Source organism: Cheilinus undulatus, linkage group 1 (assembly GCF_018320785.1).
Source record: "Cheilinus undulatus linkage group 1, ASM1832078v1, whole genome shotgun sequence".
In the NCBI taxonomy this organism is placed as follows: Eukaryota; Metazoa; Chordata; class Actinopteri; order Labriformes; family Labridae; genus Cheilinus; species Cheilinus undulatus.
This window is the reverse complement of record NC_054865.1, coordinates 8,195,242-8,216,427: the sequence shown is the minus strand read 5'-3', so window position 1 is coordinate 8,216,427 and position 21,186 is coordinate 8,195,242. Positions and strand designations below refer to the sequence as shown.

General features: G+C 41.1%; 1 protein-coding gene across 1 annotated transcript in view; it reads left to right on the top strand.

Moving 5' to 3' along the window:
* The first annotated feature begins 3,270 nt into the window (after positions 1–3,270).
* The window catches only part of LOC121511637 (serine/threonine-protein kinase BRSK2-like), a 117,638-nt gene continuing 99,722 nt past the window's right edge, over positions 3,271–21,186 (top strand). Inside the window, exons 1-2 of the mRNA XM_041790390.1 lie at positions 3,271–3,469; positions 4,127–4,221. Coding sequence (XP_041646324.1) covers positions 3,271–3,469; positions 4,127–4,221 — 294 coding nt within the window. The remainder of the gene's footprint in view (positions 3,470–4,126; positions 4,222–21,186) is intronic.

Here is a 21,186-nt window from a genome sequence, read left to right as displayed (position 1 = left end):
CTGATTGCAACTGGGTGTATGACCTCTGTGTCTTGCCTGAACTAACACTTAGTTCTATTTAAATTTTTTTCCTGACTACACAAGTTTTTCTTCTTTGCCCTTTGTGATGCACCATGTCAGACTGTGCAGTAAAAATCTAGTCCTGTCTTAGCTGACGGACTAGCAGTGCTACAAGGGTGATCCTGACCAGCTGTATGCTGTCTTCATAACTGTGTGCAGGCTCATAGGTAGACAGGGAGCATCAATCATAACTGATGCAGAAATGCTTTGTGTGATGCTGCAGTCTTGTTGTGCTCTTTGTGTCTCTTTTCTCAGAAGTTGATTCTCCTTCACTCATGGCTTGCAGGGATGAATTAGTGTTGGCATCTATTACTCTTTCACATCACACCCCTCCACTCAGATCAGAGCACAGGCCTGTGTTGTTTTCAGCAGTTGTTTCCATCCCTGATCTGCTCTGACAACAAGATCAATGAAAGCTGCTGAATGTCGCCCAGAAAGACATTTCATTTCTAACTGGGGACATAAAAGAGCCCCCAGACAGCCATATTGTTCCCCCCTGCTGCTTAAAGCTCTGCTTGTTTCTGCAGGGGCACCCCGCGGGGAAATCACCCTTCAAATAGTACAACACTCATCTCCTGTGAAATATATATGCAGCGTGGGGTAATGAAGAGGTGCATATGCGCAGTGGCATTTTAAAGCAGCGTCAGACCTTCAGTACAAAGTAAAATATAGTCCCCGGTGTCAGGGCTTTGATAAAGATGGATGGAGCCATTGTAGCCGTAATAAGATAAAGGTATTACATGCTGACATTTGTGTTATGGTGTGAGAGTCACTACGGGCGAGTTCTCAGAAGTACACAATGAAAAAGAGACTCAGGAGTTTCAGGAGGCAGGTTGATTGCTTTTTTTATGCGCCTGTTTTATGCTCTGTTACCTGACAAACAACATGCAGCAGGGAGAGTCAGAGGAGGGAAAGCAGCTGCATGTGTGAAAATCAAGCAGCAAACTCCAGGCCTGATGAATGAACAACTCAGAAGGGCTAAAAACTGCAGTTCTGTCAGCTGCCACTTGAGGGACAGTCCAAAAGTGAGTCAAAGCTAATAGAGCTTCACATTAAAAAGAGCAACTCTGCAGAAACCAACATCTTACAGGCAAAATATGTGTCTCTCAAACTACTTTTCCATCACTGAAAGCAGTACTTGTGTAAGCTTAAAGTGAAGCAGAATAAGGGGGCATGGCCCTTGTTGATGACAGGTAGGAGTTGTAGCTATCACCTTAGCAGATTCAGTCACTGAACTTAACCTGTCTGTGCTGTTGGAGCCTTTTGAAGATTATTAAACAGAAAGATCAGACAAATAATCTGGCTTTCTGTGCAGTTATCTTTATATTTGTGCTCTGTGCCCCCACTGATGGCTTAGGCAGTGTTGATATATATTCATTTATTTGTGGTTAATGTGGTTGCCCCACAGCAAGACGGTCCATGGTTCGAATCCTGGCAGGACGGGGGTTTTCTATGTGGAGTTTGTAGGATGGAAGGAGGCCAGGGAGAACATGCAAAGACATGCTTGTTTGGTTAACTGGTGACTCTAAACTACCCATAGATACAGATGAGGATGGAATTATAAGCACTCATTTCATTTTTTTAGAGTATTTCCCAAGGGCTGTTCAACAGAGCAAGGAATTTTTAACATTAACATTTTGGACATTTACATTATTTAAATTTTGCACACAGAAGCAAAACTGTTCCACAAAACTAATAATTACCAGGATCAAAATTATTAGCCCCCCTTTAAGAACTAACCTTTTTGTTGAGCCATAGAACAAACCGCTGTCGTACAAAGATGTAAAATCAACTTAAAACTGAAGTTTTTTTGAAAAAGAGTTATTGATGCTCACAAATCAGAAAAAGGATCTACAAAGTTATTACAACTTTTCCAGGTGTTAACCCTTTAAGCGCCAAAGTCGTAAAATTGCGACAAGCAACATTGCTGAATTAAACAAGCTGTAGCTGCAAATATGGTGCCTAATGTTGTTACTACTTTACACTAGGAAATGGCAGACATGAGTAACTTCAATCCCAGCAGCATTTGTGGGTGTGTTTCTATTCAGTGTTTTGGAGAGAGAGAGTTTGAAGATGCACCGCCAGTTGAGGAGACAAGGAAGTGGTAGTAGTGGTTGTAGTCGGAGCGTAAAAGAGGGCAAATTGTAGCGAGAATACTCACAATGCTGGGAGGAATAGTGGAATATTCACCCCTGTGATGATGACGTTCACTCGTCCGATGAGACCGAGACCAGCGCTGCGTCGGAGCCACAGTGACTCCGTGCACCATGAGAGTCCACCAGCAACACATACCGAAGCCGATGCTTTTCCTCACGGTGGCCAGGGTGGGGGTCGCAGGGGTGGTCAAAACATGAATATTGACAGAGGTAGCGGGAATAAGAAAAACACTGTGGAGGCAGGGGCAGAGGTGGGAGAAGCAGTGGTGGTGGAGGCTGCCTGGTGATGTCAGAGTATGCAAATTAGATGAGTGAATTTACTCCCACCACAAACTTTGGGTCATACTGAAGATTTTTCTCATTTACAGTATGCCTTTAACTCTAACCACTTTCAAGCTCCTGCCTTTTGAAATGTTTATATCACAATTGAATATTTTCTTGACAAAACTGGGGCACCCAAAGAGTTAAGAACTTGAGTGAGAAAGATCATCAAGAAACTCAAAGAGAGCCACACAATCCAGAACAAGCTTGGCAGAGGTAGGAGGAGAAAGATTCCATTGATTTAGAAAGAAAACTAGTGAGAGATGTGTCTAAAGACACCAGAACAACTGCCAAGACACTAGAGAATAACTGGTCAGGAACTGCAGAAGACAAACAGTAGAGGCCTGCACACGAACAGACTAAGAAAAACTCCACTTCTGCAGAAGAGACACCTTCAAGCCAGACTGGAGTCTGCTAAGGACAACGTGGAGAAGGATTCTGCATACTGGAAGAAAGTCCTTTGGTCAGATGAGACCAAGCTAGAGATCTTGGAACACAGAGACATTGCTTATGTTTGTAGAACGAAGGGAGAGGAGTGTAAGCCAACAAACACCGTCTTCACAGTGAAACACGGCAGTGAAAGTATTGCATTGTGGGGATGGATGACTAAGAATCTGGCAAAGGTGGAAGGAACCATGAAGAAAGAAGGATATGTGAAGATTGTCAAGGAAAACTTCAAGCAGTAAGCAGTTAAACTGGGTCTGGGTTGTCACTTTGTTTCCTGACCCAAAACATGTGGCTACTGGTGAAGAACTACCTTCAGAAGACCATGGTGAACATTATTAATTGCCCTTCACAAAGTTCTGACTTGAATCCCATTGAAAATCTGTGGGGCGAGCTGAAAACCAAGGTCCATGCCAGAGGACTATCGAATCTGGAGGAGCTTGAGAGCTTCGCCAAAGAAGAATGGACTGGGAGTCCTACGAAGACGAGTCTGAGACTTTATTTTACCAAAGTAAAACTATGATATTTGCAAAGGCTGTGTTAAAAGTCCTTGCTCTGCTTAACAGCATTTGGGAAATACTTTTTAAAAAATGATTTTTTTATAAGGGTTCTAGTAATTTTGTCCTCATCTGAATAAAAATAAGAGTGACTGCTTGTTGTCTCTATGTGTCAGACCTTTGTTGGACTGTCATTCAGTCCAGCATGTACCCCATCTTTAGCCTAATGACCACTGGCATTCACTCCAACCTCTCTCTCTAATATTCTTTTACTTTTTTCTGGTGATATTTTTTCAAGGAAAGGGAAATATGAGTCCAACAGAGGTGTCTTTAAAGTACCTCACAGAAACTACTAAAGAAAGTATAGGTACATTTTTATAAATTACCAGCAGTAATAGTTGAGCGTATTTAAATTAGCTGAATCATTTCTGGATTCTAGCACTGACTCATGTCCCAGACCCTGACAGCTAACCTTGAATGTGATGTCGTTCATTCAGATCCACTTCTCTTTCTTTATTCATTCCTGCTGTCATGATGACCTCTGTCTCATCAGAAAACTCTCAAACTCTCCTCATTTCCCCCAGTGGGATTCTGACAGACTTTGATGAAGTGCTTTGACATTAATTTTGTTTCATGTTTGTCCCTCAGGTCTGGTGAAGCTGGGAATCCACTGTGTCACATGTCAGAAAGTCGCCATAAAGATCGTCAACAGAGAAAAGCTCAGCGAGTCTGTGCTCATGAAGGTAAGATGCTTTTTTGATGCAGATTCATGGATGTGTCTGCCTGTGTCTCATCTCTGACACAGGCTTTTTACCTGGCTAAAAGAGTGCTGGAAATAAGCTGCAGGTGCCAGAAAATCACAAACATTGTTGACATGAAGAACAGACACACATTTCGGTCTCTTCACACATTTTCATCAGAGAAAACCTTCTTTTGACTTGTTACATGTGTTGTTTCCAACCCAAGCTTTACATGCAACCATTCATGTCATGTTGACACAGGATTATTCAATATCAGTGGAGCCAGTTGGTAAATTAAACTTGTGCAAAAACCAAGAAGAGCAAACACATCTGTTCCACCAAGGGAAGTGTAGTGAGGGTTTTTTCCTCTTCTTTTAGTTGAAAAAATATTGTCCAATTCTGATCAAACTGCTGATATATCTGCAGTGACTTAAAACAAACCATGCCTGTAGCTGCTACCTTTCCCTTCTTAAATGATGCTGATTGGCTGATTGGGATCAAACTTTAAGCTTTAAGCTTTGAAAAACTGATCCAGCTAATGACAGACATGGAATATTGCCAATCCATCAGCTTTGCAAGGTGAGGCTGCAGGATGTGGGAGTAGACTCTCCAACCAGCTGATCTATGTACACGACACACCTGCAAGTTTTGACATTTTATAAGTATACAGCTACCTCCCAGTGAAAGGAAGAGCAACAGAAACTGTGCCCATGCTTTGGAGATTCTCCTTCTTTTGTGGCAAAAAGAAAGAGGAAATGCAGCAATATCTTTTAGATAAGGGATTATTTAAAAAAAAATTCTCAAACTTCCCAGATCATTTGAACTGCAGAATAACAATGTTGCAACAAAAACATTTGAACTCTAATCCAGCCTTTCTTAACCTGAGTGCCTTTGCATCCTGGGGTGCCTTCTGGCATTGTCACTGGTGCCTTTCGAATATTTTGAAATCAACCAAAATTCACTGTGAATGTGCAGATCATTTAGTTGTCCCAGCATAAATAATCAAAACAATCTCCCACCCTTTTTCATTGTGACCTTTAAATTGTTTTGAGACATTGCTTTAGAGATTTATCCCATCAATCCTTTTACTATAAGAATCCCTCAGCAGGCATAGGAGTAAAGAATGTTAGTATTTATTTATCGGCACATTTTGACGAGGGTGACTTGTAGAGATGGAAATCTTTAGGACCTCACAATTCGATTTGATCATGATTCATTCTACTAGTCGATTCCTAACCTATTATTGAAGCATTTCAATGTACTTGTTTTTTGTGTTTTTCTTTTTTTTTTAATTATGTTGTGTTTAGAAAAAAAAAATGAGATTAATTAAATTTCCAATATCCTCTAATGGGAGCTGCACGATGGCACAGGGGTTAGCGCTGTTGCCTCACAGCAAGAAGGTCCCTGGTTCGCTTCCAGATCACGGCCTTTCTGTGTGGAGTTTGCATGTTCTCCCCATGCATGTGTGGGTCCTCTCCGGATACTCTGGCTTCCTCACACCACCAAAAACATGCTCGTTATTGATCGCTCTAAATTGGCCGTAGGTGTGAGTGTGAGCACTGTGATTGACTGGCAACCAGTCCAGGATGTACCCCGCCTTTCGCCCAATGACCCCCCCCCCCCCCCCCCCCCCCCAAAGGGATAAGAGGTATAGAAAACGATGGATGGATGGATGTGAGCTTCATGTGTGAAGAACTGTTTTTTTGTAATTAGAAGTTGATAACTATATTTTCCTTTAACATAACTGTATTCCTTCCTTAAATTGCCTAAATATTCCTCAGGCTGCTGGGATTTAAGCATCAAAATATCCTCGAGGAGGGCCCCAGATGCCCTCTTATATCTCTGCCTCACTTTGCCTCATAAATAAGGGTTCTAGCTTCTCTTTCGTTAGACTGACTTCTCTGTTCATCCATAGAGAGCCTTGTATGCTCTGGACGGAAGCACTCGCATATTCTTTATCTTCTGTCCTTCAGAACACCTTGTACAGAAGTGTTCACTCTTTTCCTCTCTCACAAGGGCAACAAAAAGACCAGAGTGTGATGCAGTTGCAGTTTTACGTTCCCATTGTGCTGTCGGCGTTTCACCCACACACTAAACACAGCACAGGTGTTACACAGTGGACAGGCTCCTGCTCTTTGTTGTCCTTTATTATTACTGTCACCACTCCTCCGTCCTCCCACACAGACAAACAGCTGCATGTAGAAACATCCGACGCCATGAGTCACATGCTCAGTCTAGTGTGAGGTTGACTCATGTTCAGTCAATGGCTGCTTTTCATTACACTTATTTACTCTCACTTGCTTTTTCTCACCTCTCATTACCGGCTTATTGTTCCCCCTCTGCCATCATAAAGCATCTTCCATTAACCTCAAGGAGACGGAGAGGCTTCTGGAGGGCCCACGCGTTTTTACACAGCTGCTTTGAAGAAGCGCTATGACGTGAAATCATCGCACCTCCATAGTTTGGCGTCACTCAGACTGACATTTTGAATCAGAGAGTCGCTCATTTGGCAGCTCTGACTCCTCCGTCCTCATGACTCTCCCTCACTCTACACTTGGAGAAGCAGGAACATAAAGAAGTGATGCAAGTAAGGGAAGCTGAGAGGGTCATTTACATCACAGAGAAATCAAATGTTTCTCATGTTTATGAAGGAAACTTAAACTTTAAGATCTTTAATGTCAGTTCAGTCCAGTTTAACATTGTCTGTGTCTGAGAGGGGCCAGAATGATTCTACTATTACTGATCCACATCAATAGAAAATTTCAGTCCTCTCTGCAGTCAGTGAATCTGTGCAAAGTTCCCTCCATCCTGGTTTTTTATAGTGTTGGCAACAGTAAAGTTGTACTGGCAGGAATGTTTAAAGAAATGCACAGTTCATTGTTAGCTTTTATTCAGATGTGAAAATGTTAAAACAAGAAACACAACAGCGATGGTGGCTTGTCAACCCCATCTAAGCTTCATCTGTTCATAGCTGTCATGTGACCTCACATCCATAGCATCAAACCCTGGCAAGCAAGAATGGCGTCCTCCCGCTGTACACTGTAGAGAAGTTGACAACGCTGGTCGTCATCTAGGTGATTTTTCACCTTCCATCCATCCATCCATCCATCCATTGGCAGCAAGCTAAGCAAGTTATCCCAGCCATCTCTCTCCCTAGCACCATTTTCCAGCTCCTCTTTCGGGATTCCAAGGCATTCCCAGGCCACATTGGATACATAATCCCTCCAGCAAGTTCTGGGTCTACCCAAGGGTCTCCTTCCAGTTGGATGTGCCCAGAAGACCTCTACAGGGAGGCAACCAGGAGGCATCCTAACCAGATGCCCGAACCACCTCAACTGGCTCCTTTTGCTCCTGGCTACTTCGAGATTCCTTCAGATTTCTAAGCCCCTCACCCTATCTCTAAGGCTGAGCCCAGCCACCCTAATGAGGAATCTTATTTTGATTGCTTGAACCTACGATCATACACTTTCGGTCGTCACCCAAGGTTCATGACCATAGATGAGGGTTGGGACAAAGATCAACTGGTAATTTGTGGTACTACATCCGCAATACAATCATACAGGGTCATGATTGTTGTTAAGAAGTTTGTGGTGGGTCGTGACAGTAAAGCAAATCAGAGCCACTGAACCATTCGGTGGAGGTCTGTCATTCTCCTTGTGGAGAGTGGTGGAGAAGTTCTCCAGCCCCCTTTATTGATCAGTCGCTACTGGTCCGAGGAGTCCTGAGTCTCTAAGAACACAGTGGTTAGTCTCTGTCATAGTTTTCAACCTTTATCACTTTCTTTCTCAGTCATATACACAGTTAAAAAGTTAAAGATACACACAGGAACAACCCCGTTAGGAACAGTAAGAACATTTCTGTATAATCTGCAGCTAGACTCGATCGTTGTCATGTAAAGTGCTATTAACAATAGAAACTTTCCACTGCTGGTTTAATGGACTCTTCAAACACAAACCCACAGAAATGGAGGACAAACAGTTTATTTTAGCTGCTGTTTGGCGTGACTGAACAGGTTGTTGATGACTGATGAGTGAAAAAACACCTTTCTGATCTGTTAAGGCTTCAGCTAATTGGTTGTCACACCAACATTTCCGTGTATGTGTGATGTCAGGATTGTGTTTGATCCTTACGCCCTGTAACAGCTCGTGAATGTTGTCAAGATGACATGAAAGCCAGTGCTCAAGGTGTTGAAGACATTATTGGCACCCAAAGGTCAGAGGGATGAGCCTGATGCTGATTTGTTGTTTGCTTGATATCCTAAAGTGTTAATTGGTGAAAGCAGCACGTAAAAGTCTAAAAATAGGTTTGATGGTCAGAAAATAAGAGTCAGTCTGACAGGCTGGAAATACCTGAGAGTTTTACACAATGTGCAGAGGAGAGAATAGTTTTAAAAAGTCATAATTAGACCTGAAATGTTAATACTTCATTAATGCTTTGGCACGTTTCTTCAGTTTCACCTTTCAATGGGTGGGAAGGGCTGTAAAAGCTATGCATGTGAGGTCACAGACAGAGCAAGTCTGCTGGTCTAGCCGCAGAGTTATAGAAAGGATGAGTGACAAAAATCAGTCGGGAATAAGCAGTAAACAGCTGAAAGTCTCTGTTCTTGGTCAGTTCGTTCTGAGGAGAAACTCGAAAGGAGAACCCAAATGCTGGGTAAAGAAACAAAAGTTTAATTTACAAAAATCCAGGAGAAACAAAACTTACTTAAACAAAGTCCAACAAAAGCAACATCCATTGGCCAAAACACTGGAGAAGCACGAGGGGAATCACAAGGAATAACATTTGGGAGACATCTGACGAACTGTCCTCATATGTACATGCAGGATATAGGTACAATTTTAGCGTCGTATCAGTCCAAAACACCGGTGTAATGTTTGTTTTTAACCTCAGATCATCATCCTGTTGTGTTTCTAATTAGCTGTAAATAAAGGAGACGAAGGCGCAGATGTTTCTGTTTCCTCTCTGTGAAACCATCCTCCGTCTCTGCAGCTCTGTTTCTCCTCCGTCTGCTGACGTCCTCGCTCTGTTCCGATGCCAGCCGTCTCAGGGGTTGCCCCGGCAGCTCCCTCTAATCTTATCCCTCCACGGTCTTATTTTAGGAAGATGCTTAGGCCCTGTCGTCATGGCAACAGGCAGCAACGGGCCTGAGTTATGGCTGTGTTGTTCTCACACAATGAAGTCTAATCAGCCTCCTAAAATATAAAAATAAATAAATAATAAAGAGATAGAATCAGTGGCGGGGTTTTGTGAGTTGCATGTTTTAAACATGATATTCACCCCCACCCTGCACCCCACGTTCTTTCAGGAGACCCCATTTTGTTTGACATTTTCAGGCAGCAGCCGGTTTACTTTTCTTTCTTTTCTTCTCTTGCAGCTTTTATCGTGAACTTTGTGTCGTGTTGGATGTTTTCTTTGAGGTTTTGCATATGAATGTCTCTCCTGTTCACAACACAGGACACATTTACATTTCCCTTGTTCATTGTTACACCGAGACCCTTTAAAGGAAACCGCCAAAAACATTTCCATATAAATACAGTTTTTTTTTTTTTTTTTTTTTACTCCCTCTCTAGTACAGTTTATTTACAACTCCTGCAGCTCCTCTATTGGCTGAACTGGGCTCTAGTGCCCAATAACACTAGACCTTATGTTTACTTGTGGTCAGGTATGAAATGAAAGATCCATGTTTACTTTTCTCCGTGTGACCTATCCATCAGGTGGAAACAAATAATTCAAACTAAAACCTTCAGATGAATGTAATTGTGATATAAATGATCATAAACCAAGGAAACCCTGACCACAGAGCTGTCAAAGGTAAAAACAGATCTGTTTATTATTTTAGTTTCTGGAGCAGCAGCTTGTTACAGACAGAAGAGTGCACATCATGCTAAACAGGAGTAAGACATAAGCTGGGTTTCCATTACATTTTTTCGCAAAATAAAAGCGATATTTCTAAAATTTCGACAAAGTACAATTGCGCTTTGAACGTGTTTCCATTAAAGTTGTTTTGGGCAGGAGCCTCCTAACTCTCGTGAAATCTCATCCCGCGAGACTCCGCTGTGGGAAGATGGACGCCCAAAACATGCTGTGTGTTGGCACTGTTATGATTACATCTACGGTGATTGCCTTGACAGTTTTGAACAAGAGACGAAGACAACGGACGATAGTTCAGAGGCAAAGTCCATATGTATGGCAAAGGCCACGTATAAAGGATTTCTGGGAGCAGATCGTGAACGAGGAATTTACAGACGAACTGTGGATTCGACATTTCAGAATGACCCGGGCCACATTCAGTGAGCTGTGCAATGCTGTTGAGCCTCTTGTTGCACCAGACTTGTTCTGCCCTCGGGAGCCGGTGCCTACTCAAAAGTGAGTGGTTATTGCCCTCTACAAACCCGCTACAAACTTGTTTTTGGCTTATGTTGTGATTTGAGTTTTCAGAGTGGACCACACCAAACGACAAACATGTTTGTACTGTTTTCAGATATCCAGGCAAACACCCCCATGCAACAAAGGGCGTAGGAGGAGTTCAAGTGCCTCTATTCCTTGCAGGTGACCCTGCCTACCCACTATTACCCTAGGTCATGAAGGGCTTCTCTGGTTTCAACTTGACTGCACCAGGAGACTTTCAATGAACATTTAAGTGGCATCCGTGTTAAAGTTGAACACGCTTTTGGACACCTGAAGGCAAGATGGCGTGTCTTGGCTAAACAGTCTGATAAAGACTACAATTTCATGCCTGTGGTGGTGGCTGCATGTTGTGTTCCTCATAATATATGTGAGGAGAAAAGACAACAGCTACCATCTCCAACATTAGGTCCTGCAGTGCCCCTTATGCAACAGCCCCAGGGACATCATCAGGACCAACCGGACACTGGAGCCCTTGTGATTAGAGATGCTCTTGTCCAGCATTTGGTCACAGCTGATTAGTTTCCCCACACAAGCAAACAATGTAAAATGACTGATCAGAAGCAAAGTTGAGCTTTACCCCACTCTCATGAGTGTACATAGTTAATACAGTAACACATGCACACAAAACAATGGTTTATTGTTTCAAGTTTAATGTGTGCTTTCACACAGCTTTAACAAAATATTTTTCTGTCTTATAAAAGTGCTTTACAAAGATAAAACAAATATGTCTCCATACATAAGCTGCCATCTTACAGGAAAAAATGAGCTCTACAGCAACAGCTTCATTTTTTAAAGCTTAGGTTTCACAATTCTTTGAACAAAATATTTTTTGTTGTCCGACTTCAAAAAGTGCCTTTGCCTTTGTATAAGTTGCCATTATACACAAAATAAACAAGACAACAGCCAAAATTTGAGGCTTTTTGTATAAAGTGACGGCAGTTGAAACTGTTGAGTAGGAAAACACAAACGGGTCAAAAAGAAGGCTTTTTTTACTTATATAGTTTGTAAGAATTCACTTCTTTGGATTAACTTAGTGAACTATGAACTTTGTGCAATTAACTGTCAGATGTAAACAGATAAAGAACATGCTATTAAAGTGATGAACCTGGCAATGTGTAAACTTAGTGTGAATGTAGTTGTAATGTCCTACAAACTCTGGTATGTTCTGTAAGAGTAGGAATTGTCTTGGGAAGTGGTAGGAGGAGGCTGCTGCTGGTGATATGATTGAGGTGGTGGATGGTTGTACACAACAGGCTGCTGTTCTTGGTAGTAGGGATTATATGCTGGAGGTGTTTGCTGGGGGAAAGGGAGCCGTGCTTCAGCAATCATTTCTAGAGCACGAGCATGGCGCTCTGCCACCTCTGTTGCTCTCTCAAAACACTGAATTGCTCAGCTGAGCATATCAGAAATTGTAGTGAGGGTGGCCTGATCCTGTTTTTCCATGTTCCATGTTTCTTGAGGTGGGGCTGGAGGCTGAGATGACTCTCCCTCTTCTGGCACATCAAGGGATTCATCAGGGCCATGGGGCGACATGGGCAAGACATCAAATGATCCTATAGTAACAGGAAGAGGGCATAAAATGTAATATATGAAGAAACATATAGCCAGTAATATGCAAAAGTCTTAGAAACTAAAAAAAAAAAAAAAAAAAGTATATAGCTGGTTGTGTGTTTTTAAAGCAACTTCAATTAGATAACTTTTCACAGTAACATGTACCTGACATGTTCCCATTGTCATAAAATACAACATACATGTTAAAATTACACATACTTATAAGGGTATGGCAATACCTCTGATTACAGGTCTACTGCAAGTGAACCTAGCATTATGCTAATGCTTCATTTCAGTTAGCACGTTTGCTAACTTCATCAGACAAAATGTAAACCAAATAGCTGGGGCTTACCCATACTGTTGATTGTTGAGGACATTGCTTGCTCGATGGGGCGATGACCCAAAATTCTGTTCATGGCATCGAAGTATTTAAACATAATCTTTGCCTTCCCCCCCGCTCCACTTTTGCACAACAGGCGTTGTTCTGCTAGGTAGCGTCGCTTTAGAGTTTTCCACTTGCTGCGGAGAATTTGCCACGGCTTGTCAAACCCTTTCTCCCTCATTTCCCTTTCTATCTCCTTATAACACTCCGCATTCCTCTGCTGTTTACTGTCTAACATGGCAGTAATATTTTTCTCAAGTATGATGCTAAGAAAAGTCTCAGTCTCCTCTTCTGTCCACACGTATCGCGCCATGTTTTCTCGGAGTGAACTGGTCATGTGACTAGGTACGTCACATCCTGTGACGTGGAATTGCGAAAAAATTGTTTCCATTGCATTTTTGCGATATATTTCAAAATCGAAACGTCTGAAAAATCTCCTCATGAAAGCGTAAAAACTTTTTAGCGATATTTTAGAAGTTTTTCGAAATTCAGGTGTTTCCATTACCAGTTTTTTTATTGTGCTATTTAGATTTTGCGCATTTCCGAGGGTAATGGAAACCCAGCTACTGAGACTTTACCTTAAAATCAGTGTTGATTTCTGAACACACTTCTGATAAAATATATGAGAAATTATGATAAAGACTGAAAAAAATGGCAGAGGAGATGCTTCACACCAAGTTCAATTTAAATTCTTCACTTTGGTCTTAACTAATTAGTGGCATAAATGGCACCACCTGCTTGATTGATAACTGGGCCAGGTACCTGCCTTTGTCTTTGGCCTTGTCCACACGGCTGGGATGTTTTTGCGTTTTTTCCTTGTCTGTAATCCCGTCCAGGCACTGCTGTAGAGATCACATCATGCCAGCAGTCATTCTCCTTTTTTTACAGGTGAAGCGGTTAACTCACTTATAAAAACAATGCCCTGACATATGGAAATTCTCTCGATGCTCATCCATAATGCATGTTTCCTTCTCAAAGCTGTCCCATTACCCTGAACCGGGTCTGATCCAAACTGCTGATGTTGGTGGGGTTATAAAACAGGGGTGAGAATGAAATGGTCATGTCAGTAGCACTGACGGCTGTCATAAACTGAAATATTTGCTACTGTTTTTCTTCACCTTTTTGCACTTGTCAGCACCCTTTGTTTGGCCACCCATGTCTTAATACTGTTTTTGCCATCTTCTTTGCCTGTGAACGTTTCTTCTTGCTTTGCCCAGTTGAATTGGTTTGTAGGAACCTCCTCTGGTATTTTTTTTTAGACTGCCCTCCTGTACCGATGCACCCAAGAGCAACTCTTTGATGCCCTAAAAAGGCGAAGTGGCGTAGCATCTTGAAATCTTTATTGCCATAATCAGGAGCTCAGTAAAGTTGGTCGCAATTAGAAGGTTGTGGAATCAGTCCCCAGCTCCTGCAGTCACATGTTGATGTGTCCCTTGCAAGACACTTAACCCCGATTTGCTCTCACTGCATCGTCAGTGGTGTGTAAATAGGTATGGATTAGCTTTTACTTTATAGCAACCTCTGCCACTGTGTGTGAATGTGGAGCAAAAGGGTGTGAATGGGTGGGCAAGACCTGCTGTGTAAAAGCGCTTTGATTAAGTAAAGAAAGCACCGAAAACCCAACTCCTAGGCAATCAGAGGACTTTGAACTTAGAATTTAATAGGTGTGTCATTTGTTTATGCTTTTATGATGATGCAAAAGCATCAATAGTATGTTCAGCCTTCCTCTGAACATGTTGAAATTAGGGATGCATGATATTATTGGTGTGATATCGCTATATAGATAGATCTGAAATTTTCTGCCAAGATTAACAACTGATTTTCTGGCTTTAAATCAGCCTATATCAGTTGTAAATATTGGTTGTTAGAACAAATAAGTGAGAAGAATTTTAGGCTCAAGCGACAGATCTATGTCAGGTGTATTTTTCTTCATTCATCATTCCTTACACTTTAACCTGCATGCACATATGAGGACATTACATTCTGGCTTTCCGACAGCATAATAGAAATTTCTGATTTTAGAATTCACAGAAAATTGTCTCTACTTCCCATTGAAGTTCAAGTTATTCATATTAAAATACAGAAAGAGTATTCCATAAAATTTTCAGGAACTTTCATTGTAATTTTGGGAGTCTTGGAAATTTTCCTGAATTTTCATGGAGAATTTGGGTGACTTTAATATATTTTTGAGAGCTTCATTAGATGTGTTTTTGCATTGAAATTTTTGAGTATTTGCATGGAAAATGTGGATTTGTTTTTGAATTTTCAGTCATTTTGTCAAATTTAGGGAATGTATTTGTAATTTTAACTAATTTGGGGAAACTTTGATTCAAAACTTTTAAGTATGCTCATGGAAACTGGGGCATTTATTTTTTATTTCAGGAATATGATTGTGAATTGGGAATTGGTGTATCCTTTGAAATTTCTAGAATTTAATGAAACTTTCATGGAATTTGTTGGCATATTTGGTGGACTTTTCCCTATTTTTCATTGAATTGAAATTGAATTTTCTTTAAGAATTTTTTTCAGAATGTCAATAGAATTTGGGGGAATTTTTCCATTAAAATTTAGGTTTTCATAGAAAATTTAGAGGGTTATTTTATATTTTTTTTATGGGACAGAACTTTTCGCAGTTAAAGGCTGAGCTTTTAAACTTATGAGGTCCAAATTATCCCATATTAGTGGGAGAAAATAAAAATGCATTCCACACAAAAGCTCAGGTTTCAGGAGGTTAAAGTTGGTTTTAAGGATGATATTATTAATTCTTTCATCCTCAAACTTTAAATTGTGCATTTAAAGGAGTAAAATTGTAGGTCTGACCTACATTTCAATATCGGTTTCAATTTCAGTATTGACTAAATTTAGTTTGAAAATACTGACATATGAGATATCAGCAAAAATTCACATCTTGCATCCATAGGTAAAATGTGCACATGCTTAGTGAGAAAGCATTTCCTCACTATATTAGATGTTGTTTTCTGTTCATTGTATTGAATTCAGACATTTTGGTGTTAGTCTTAATGTGCAAAAGGACAAAATGGGATTTATTGTGCAGCCTTAACAGAAAGCTCATCCTCATGTATAACATAGCTCAGGTTAGGGTTGGTTGCTGGTACGTCAGCCCTCTGTTTGTTTATGGTAGAAAGTGAATAAGGGGCGAATTGTAAAGCACTGTGGATAAAAGCGCTACACAAATAGCAGCCATTAAATGCATCTTCCAGGAAGTCAAACGTCATGGGCTGAAAATCCAAAGGAGAAAGACGTCACAGTCCTGCACACTCTCTCTAATTGACAAAATGGAGACGGAGCAAAAATAAATCCTGCAGGTTTTTTTTTTTTTTTTTTTTTTTAAACCTCCTTTTGCTGCTGATGTCTGTCAGAGCTCTCTGCAGCCCTCTGCCGTCACATCATTAACTCCTCACTGTCTTCACAACACACCTCCCTCCTTTTTCTACCTCTCTAATGTGAGTCCGGCCTCGTACAAGCTTCCCATCACTGTGTGTGAGATTCCTGCTGAGACAAGCAGCCTGACATTTACGCCACTTCTTCAGAGATCAGCACCTTACAGCAGCACCACGCCTGCAAACCAGATGTCAAACCTGGCATTTACACCTGAGGCCAGTGCTGCCGCTAATGGAGAGTCTCATTAGAGGAACCACAGGCCGAGGAGCTTCAGCTGTTAGCATTAGCTGCTAACAGACAGATGAATGGTGCAGGACTCACTTTATAGAGTGGTGGGACAGTGTGTTTTAGCTGAAAATGGATGATTCTTGACCTTTTTGTGGACCATGAAAAACCTTTTCTGGTATGTTGAATCGTAGAATAGTGATGCACTTACTCTTTTTGAGGAAATCTGATGATTTGATTTACTTGCAACTTCATTACAACTTCCCTTTTAATTGTAACAGGCTGTTAACAATATCCACGGTTTGCAGTGTTTGCATTTCCTAAACATCTTGTTCCCAAAACACATGTGAATATTTAAATGAACCCCTAACTGAGCTGCATGTGCAAGTATTTAAATGAGCCATTATGCAGAAATATAGCGAAAAATTGGCCCCTTTATATGCAAATGTACCTCATTAGAAAAATAATCAAATTCACAAACAGCCACATGAAGTCACAGAGAAATTTACACTGATAATGAAAATAATCACACATTTCTGTGACCAAAAAAAGGGACATTACAAATGCTTTTATCTTGTTCAGTCTGGTCCAAGTGTTCAAACTTCTGTTAGATGTTGTCTGGAGGTATGACACAAAGGATAAGCATTTAAAGTAACCCATCTGTGATACTGATCACTTTATTAGGTACACCTGTTCAACTGCTTATTGAAGCATATAAAGTGCCCCCTTACTGATCCCTGACTTTTTGCACATTTATGGAAAAAATCTAAACCTATCTGGCCTTGTGTGAAAAAGTAATTCCTCTCTGACCCTAATAACTGGTTGTTCCACCCTTGGCAGCAAAAACTGATATCGAGCGTTTGTGATATCTGGTGATGATTCTTTCTCATCGCTGTGGAGGAATTTTGGCCCACTCTTTTTCACAGAATTGTTTTAACTCAGCCACATTGGAGGGTTTTCCAGCATAAACTGCCTGTTTAAGGTCACACCACAGCATCTCAATTGGATTTCAGTCTGGACCCTGACTGGGCCACTCCAAAACCTTTTTTTTTTTTTTTTTTTTTTTTTTTTTCAAACCTTTCAGAGGTGGACTTGTAGGTGTATTTCGGGTCGTTGTCCTTCTCCATAACCTAAGAGCGCTTGAGCTTGAGGACACAAACTGATGGCCGGACTTCAGGATTTTCTGGTAGACAGCAGAATTCATTGTTCCATCAATCACAGCAAGTGGTCCAGGTCCTGAAGCAGCACAGCAACCCTAGATCATCACACTGCCACTACCATATTTTCTGTTGGCATGCTGTTCTTTTTATCAAATGCTGTGTTATTTTTACTCCAGATGTAACGGGCTGCACACCTTCCAAAAGATTCATCTTTTGTCTCATCAGTCCACAGAATATTTCTCCAAACATCTTGGGGATCATCAAGATGTTTTAGGCAAATGTGAGAAAAGCCTTTGTGTTCTTTTATGTCAGCAGTGGTTTTGGTCTTGGAACTCTCCCATGATGCCATTTTTGCCCAGTTTCTTTCTGATGGCTGAGTCATGAACTCTGACCTTAACTGAGGCCAATGAGGCCTGCAGGTCTTTGGATGTGGTTCTGGGTTCTTCTGTGACCTCCTGGATGAGTCGTTATTGCATTCTTGGAGTCATGTTGGTTGGCCGATCACTCCTGGGAAGGTTCGCCGCTGTTCCCAGTTTTCTCCGTGTGTGGATAATGGCTCTGACTGTGGTTCACTGGACTCCTTAAGCCTTGGAAATGGCTTTTTATAACCTTTTCCAGAATGGTAGATTTCAATCACTTTGTTTCTCATTTTTTCTTGAATTTCTTGGGATCGTGGCATGATGTGTTTCTTTTTGAGATCTTGTAGCCGACTTCACTTTGTCTGACAGCTTATATTTAAGTGATGTCTTCATTCAACAAATCTGGTGGTAATCAGGCCTGGGTGTGGCCAGTGAAATTAAACTCAGCTTTTCAAGAACTGTGGTTAATCACAGTTAGCTCATGATTTAACAAGGGGGGCAATTACTTTTTCACATAGGACCAGATAGGTTTGGATCTCCCCCCCCCCACAGACATTAAATCATCATTAAGAAACTGCATTTTGTATTTACTTGGGTTGTCTTTGTGAAATATCAAAATTGGTTTGATGATCCGAAACATTTGAGTGTGATAAAAATGCAAAAAAATGTGAAGAATCAGAAAGGGCGCAAATACTTTTTCGTATGTTTTAATGTTTCATGTTTGTAACTCTGTGAAGAGCTATTGCTTGTCTTGGCCAGGACACTCTGTTAAATGAGATTTGTAATCTCAGTGAGGCTTTCCTGGTTAAATAAATCTCTTTTTTTATCTCTGCCTCTTAACTGTAGTTGTATCTTAATTTGATATTTCATCTTTTGCCATTTCATTTGACTCTTACTGGTCTGCATCCGTCTCTAGATACCTTTACCTTTTCTAATCCCTTTTCTTCTCTTTAAAGCTCTTAGAACTGCAGTTGAATCTGTCTGAACGTTGCTATAAATAATTTGATTGAAGGGAGATGGCAGGAATCTGCAGTACTGACCATCTTGTATAAAAAAGATTTAATGCGCAGTAACCTGAGAAATAAATGCCTTTGAAGACAGTGAATGTGGAAGTCGTTGCTATCGAAACAATACATCATCTCTGTCAGTTGCAGCGTTATGAACTGATCTCCTCCCAGAAGGGTGCTGAGCTGACCGTCGAGACCAGTAACAAGTTTTAGTTGTTGTTGCGAATATTTAGTCTGAACTGTCTTTAAGGGATGTCCTTTGTGGAAACCATGAAACTCCGTGAACCGCACGATGCAGGGGAGGGTGTGTGTGTGATTAAATGTATTTTCCAGCTGAAGTGCAGATGTGCAGTCTGTGTGTACGTGAGCTCTGAGAGGTCTAGCTTGGCCCTCTCGTGCCTGACTGGACTCATTTCATCTCCTCAACGACTGGCTGCTCGTGTTAATGGTGTCAATACGGACTTAACTGTGCTGATTCTCTCCGCTGCTTCTACTGCACCGAGGGAGAGAGAGAGAAAGAGTGAGAGAGCGAGGGGGCGTTGTTGAAGACCGTAGTGTCTGATACTTGCTGATAAAACAAAATCAATCGGGCTATCCGGAGCAGCTGTCCTTCACAGCTTTGGCTCCCTTTGGGAGGAATGATAATTACACTTTGTCACCTGTACTTCTAAATTTACTGTTTGTGATTTTTGCTTGTGCTGTGCAAGAACTTTTCCCTCCTATAGCCTTTTATGTGTGAACAAAACTTTAGGAAATATCACCAGGAATTAAACATTCATCCATCCATTTTCTATACTGCTTATCTCTTTGGGGTCTCCAGCAGAGGGGCCAATTTAGAGTCTCCAGTTAACCTAACGAGCGTGCCTTTGGTGGTGGAGGAAGCCGGAGTACCCGGAGAGAGCCCACACATGCACGAGGAGAACATAAAATTCGCGAATGCATACAAAGATCTGTACATAAGTCTGCAAATGCGTAGATAGATTTGCGAATGCGTGCACAAATCCATAAATGTGTGTACAGATCAGAAAATTTTAGCACAAATCTGCAAATGCATGCAAAGATTTGAAAATTTGTACAAAGATCTACAAATGAGTGCACAAAGCTGCAAAAGTGTAGACCAATTTGTAATTGGTCTACTTGTACTAAGTTTATTTTGGTTCAGAAAACTCACTCTTTTTTGCTCTAAGTTGTCAAAATACCCCAAGTCATCAGATAAAACTGAAATCTGCCACTCAATTGGCTGTCATACACATGTGACTTTTACAAAACTCCTACCGCACACGGTCTGCAAATGTTTACTCATATCTGTAAGCGTAAGCACTGGGTTTTTTGCCCTCAGCGCAGGCTCACAGGCAAGGCTGTCGCCCTCATGGCTCACATGGAAGGCAGCAGTTCAGACCTGATCAAAGCTCTATATAACATCAACACGAAAGGAGGACAAATATATTGTGCTGTTATTCTTCATATTTTCAATGAAAAAGTGGCAAAAATAATGACTATTTTCCTCCAAAATGATCAGATTTGTTCACACATTTGTGGATCTATCTTCACATGTGCAAATCTGTGGAAAGATTTGCAGATCTGTGTACGGGGTTTGCAGATTTGTGTTCACATTTTTAGATCTTTACACACATTTCTTGATTTGTGCACGCATTTGCAAATCTATGCATTTTCAGGTTTGTGTACCGATCTTTTTATGCATTCGCAAATAGTTTTGCAACCATAATAGCTCCATACCTCCGCTGTTGCTGATGACAAAGCTACCAGCAGAAGTCCTACCCCTATTAATTTTGATTGGTCAGTGAGGGAAACGTGGCATCACATCCTAAAGCTGTAGTGTTTTACGGTGCTGGTTTGGCTTAGTTGGTGGGAATGGGTGCCCATAAACCGAGGTTTGGGTTCCAAAAGTCCCAAAAGATAATCTTTAAAAAAGAATTTTTTTGTCTTTCCAAATGACAGTACTTCAAGTGAAGGAAAAAATATTCAGAAGTTTTTTCTTTTTTTTTTTTTTTTTTACAACAAGACCAAGACAGCATCTTCAGACAGTGTCTTGTGAAAGAGCATTGTCCCGTCTGTGTTCTCCTCTTTGCAGGGCAGTCCCACAGGATCCTTGTACATCAGACAGTTTTCTTAAATGAACATTTGCTTCACCTTACACAGAAGGAAATGGCTTCTCTGTCCAGCTACAGTCTGTGTCTCTTAGCAGCAGGCCACGTAATAGAGTTCTAAATATGGAAAGGGGCCAGCTGCATCATTGAGCTTCCTCAGTTACAAATATTTTCAGAATAGCAGTCATGCTTTCATGTTGGAATACAGCCTGTTTATCTTTGCTCATTAGTGAAGTCTCTCTGCACTCTCTCTTGGGTCTATGGTTACTCTGACCTTCTGCAGAGCATGTGTCTATTTTAGAGAATGGCTCTGCATGAACTAAATCAGATTGAGACTTTGAATTGTTTATTCCATCCATGCATGCA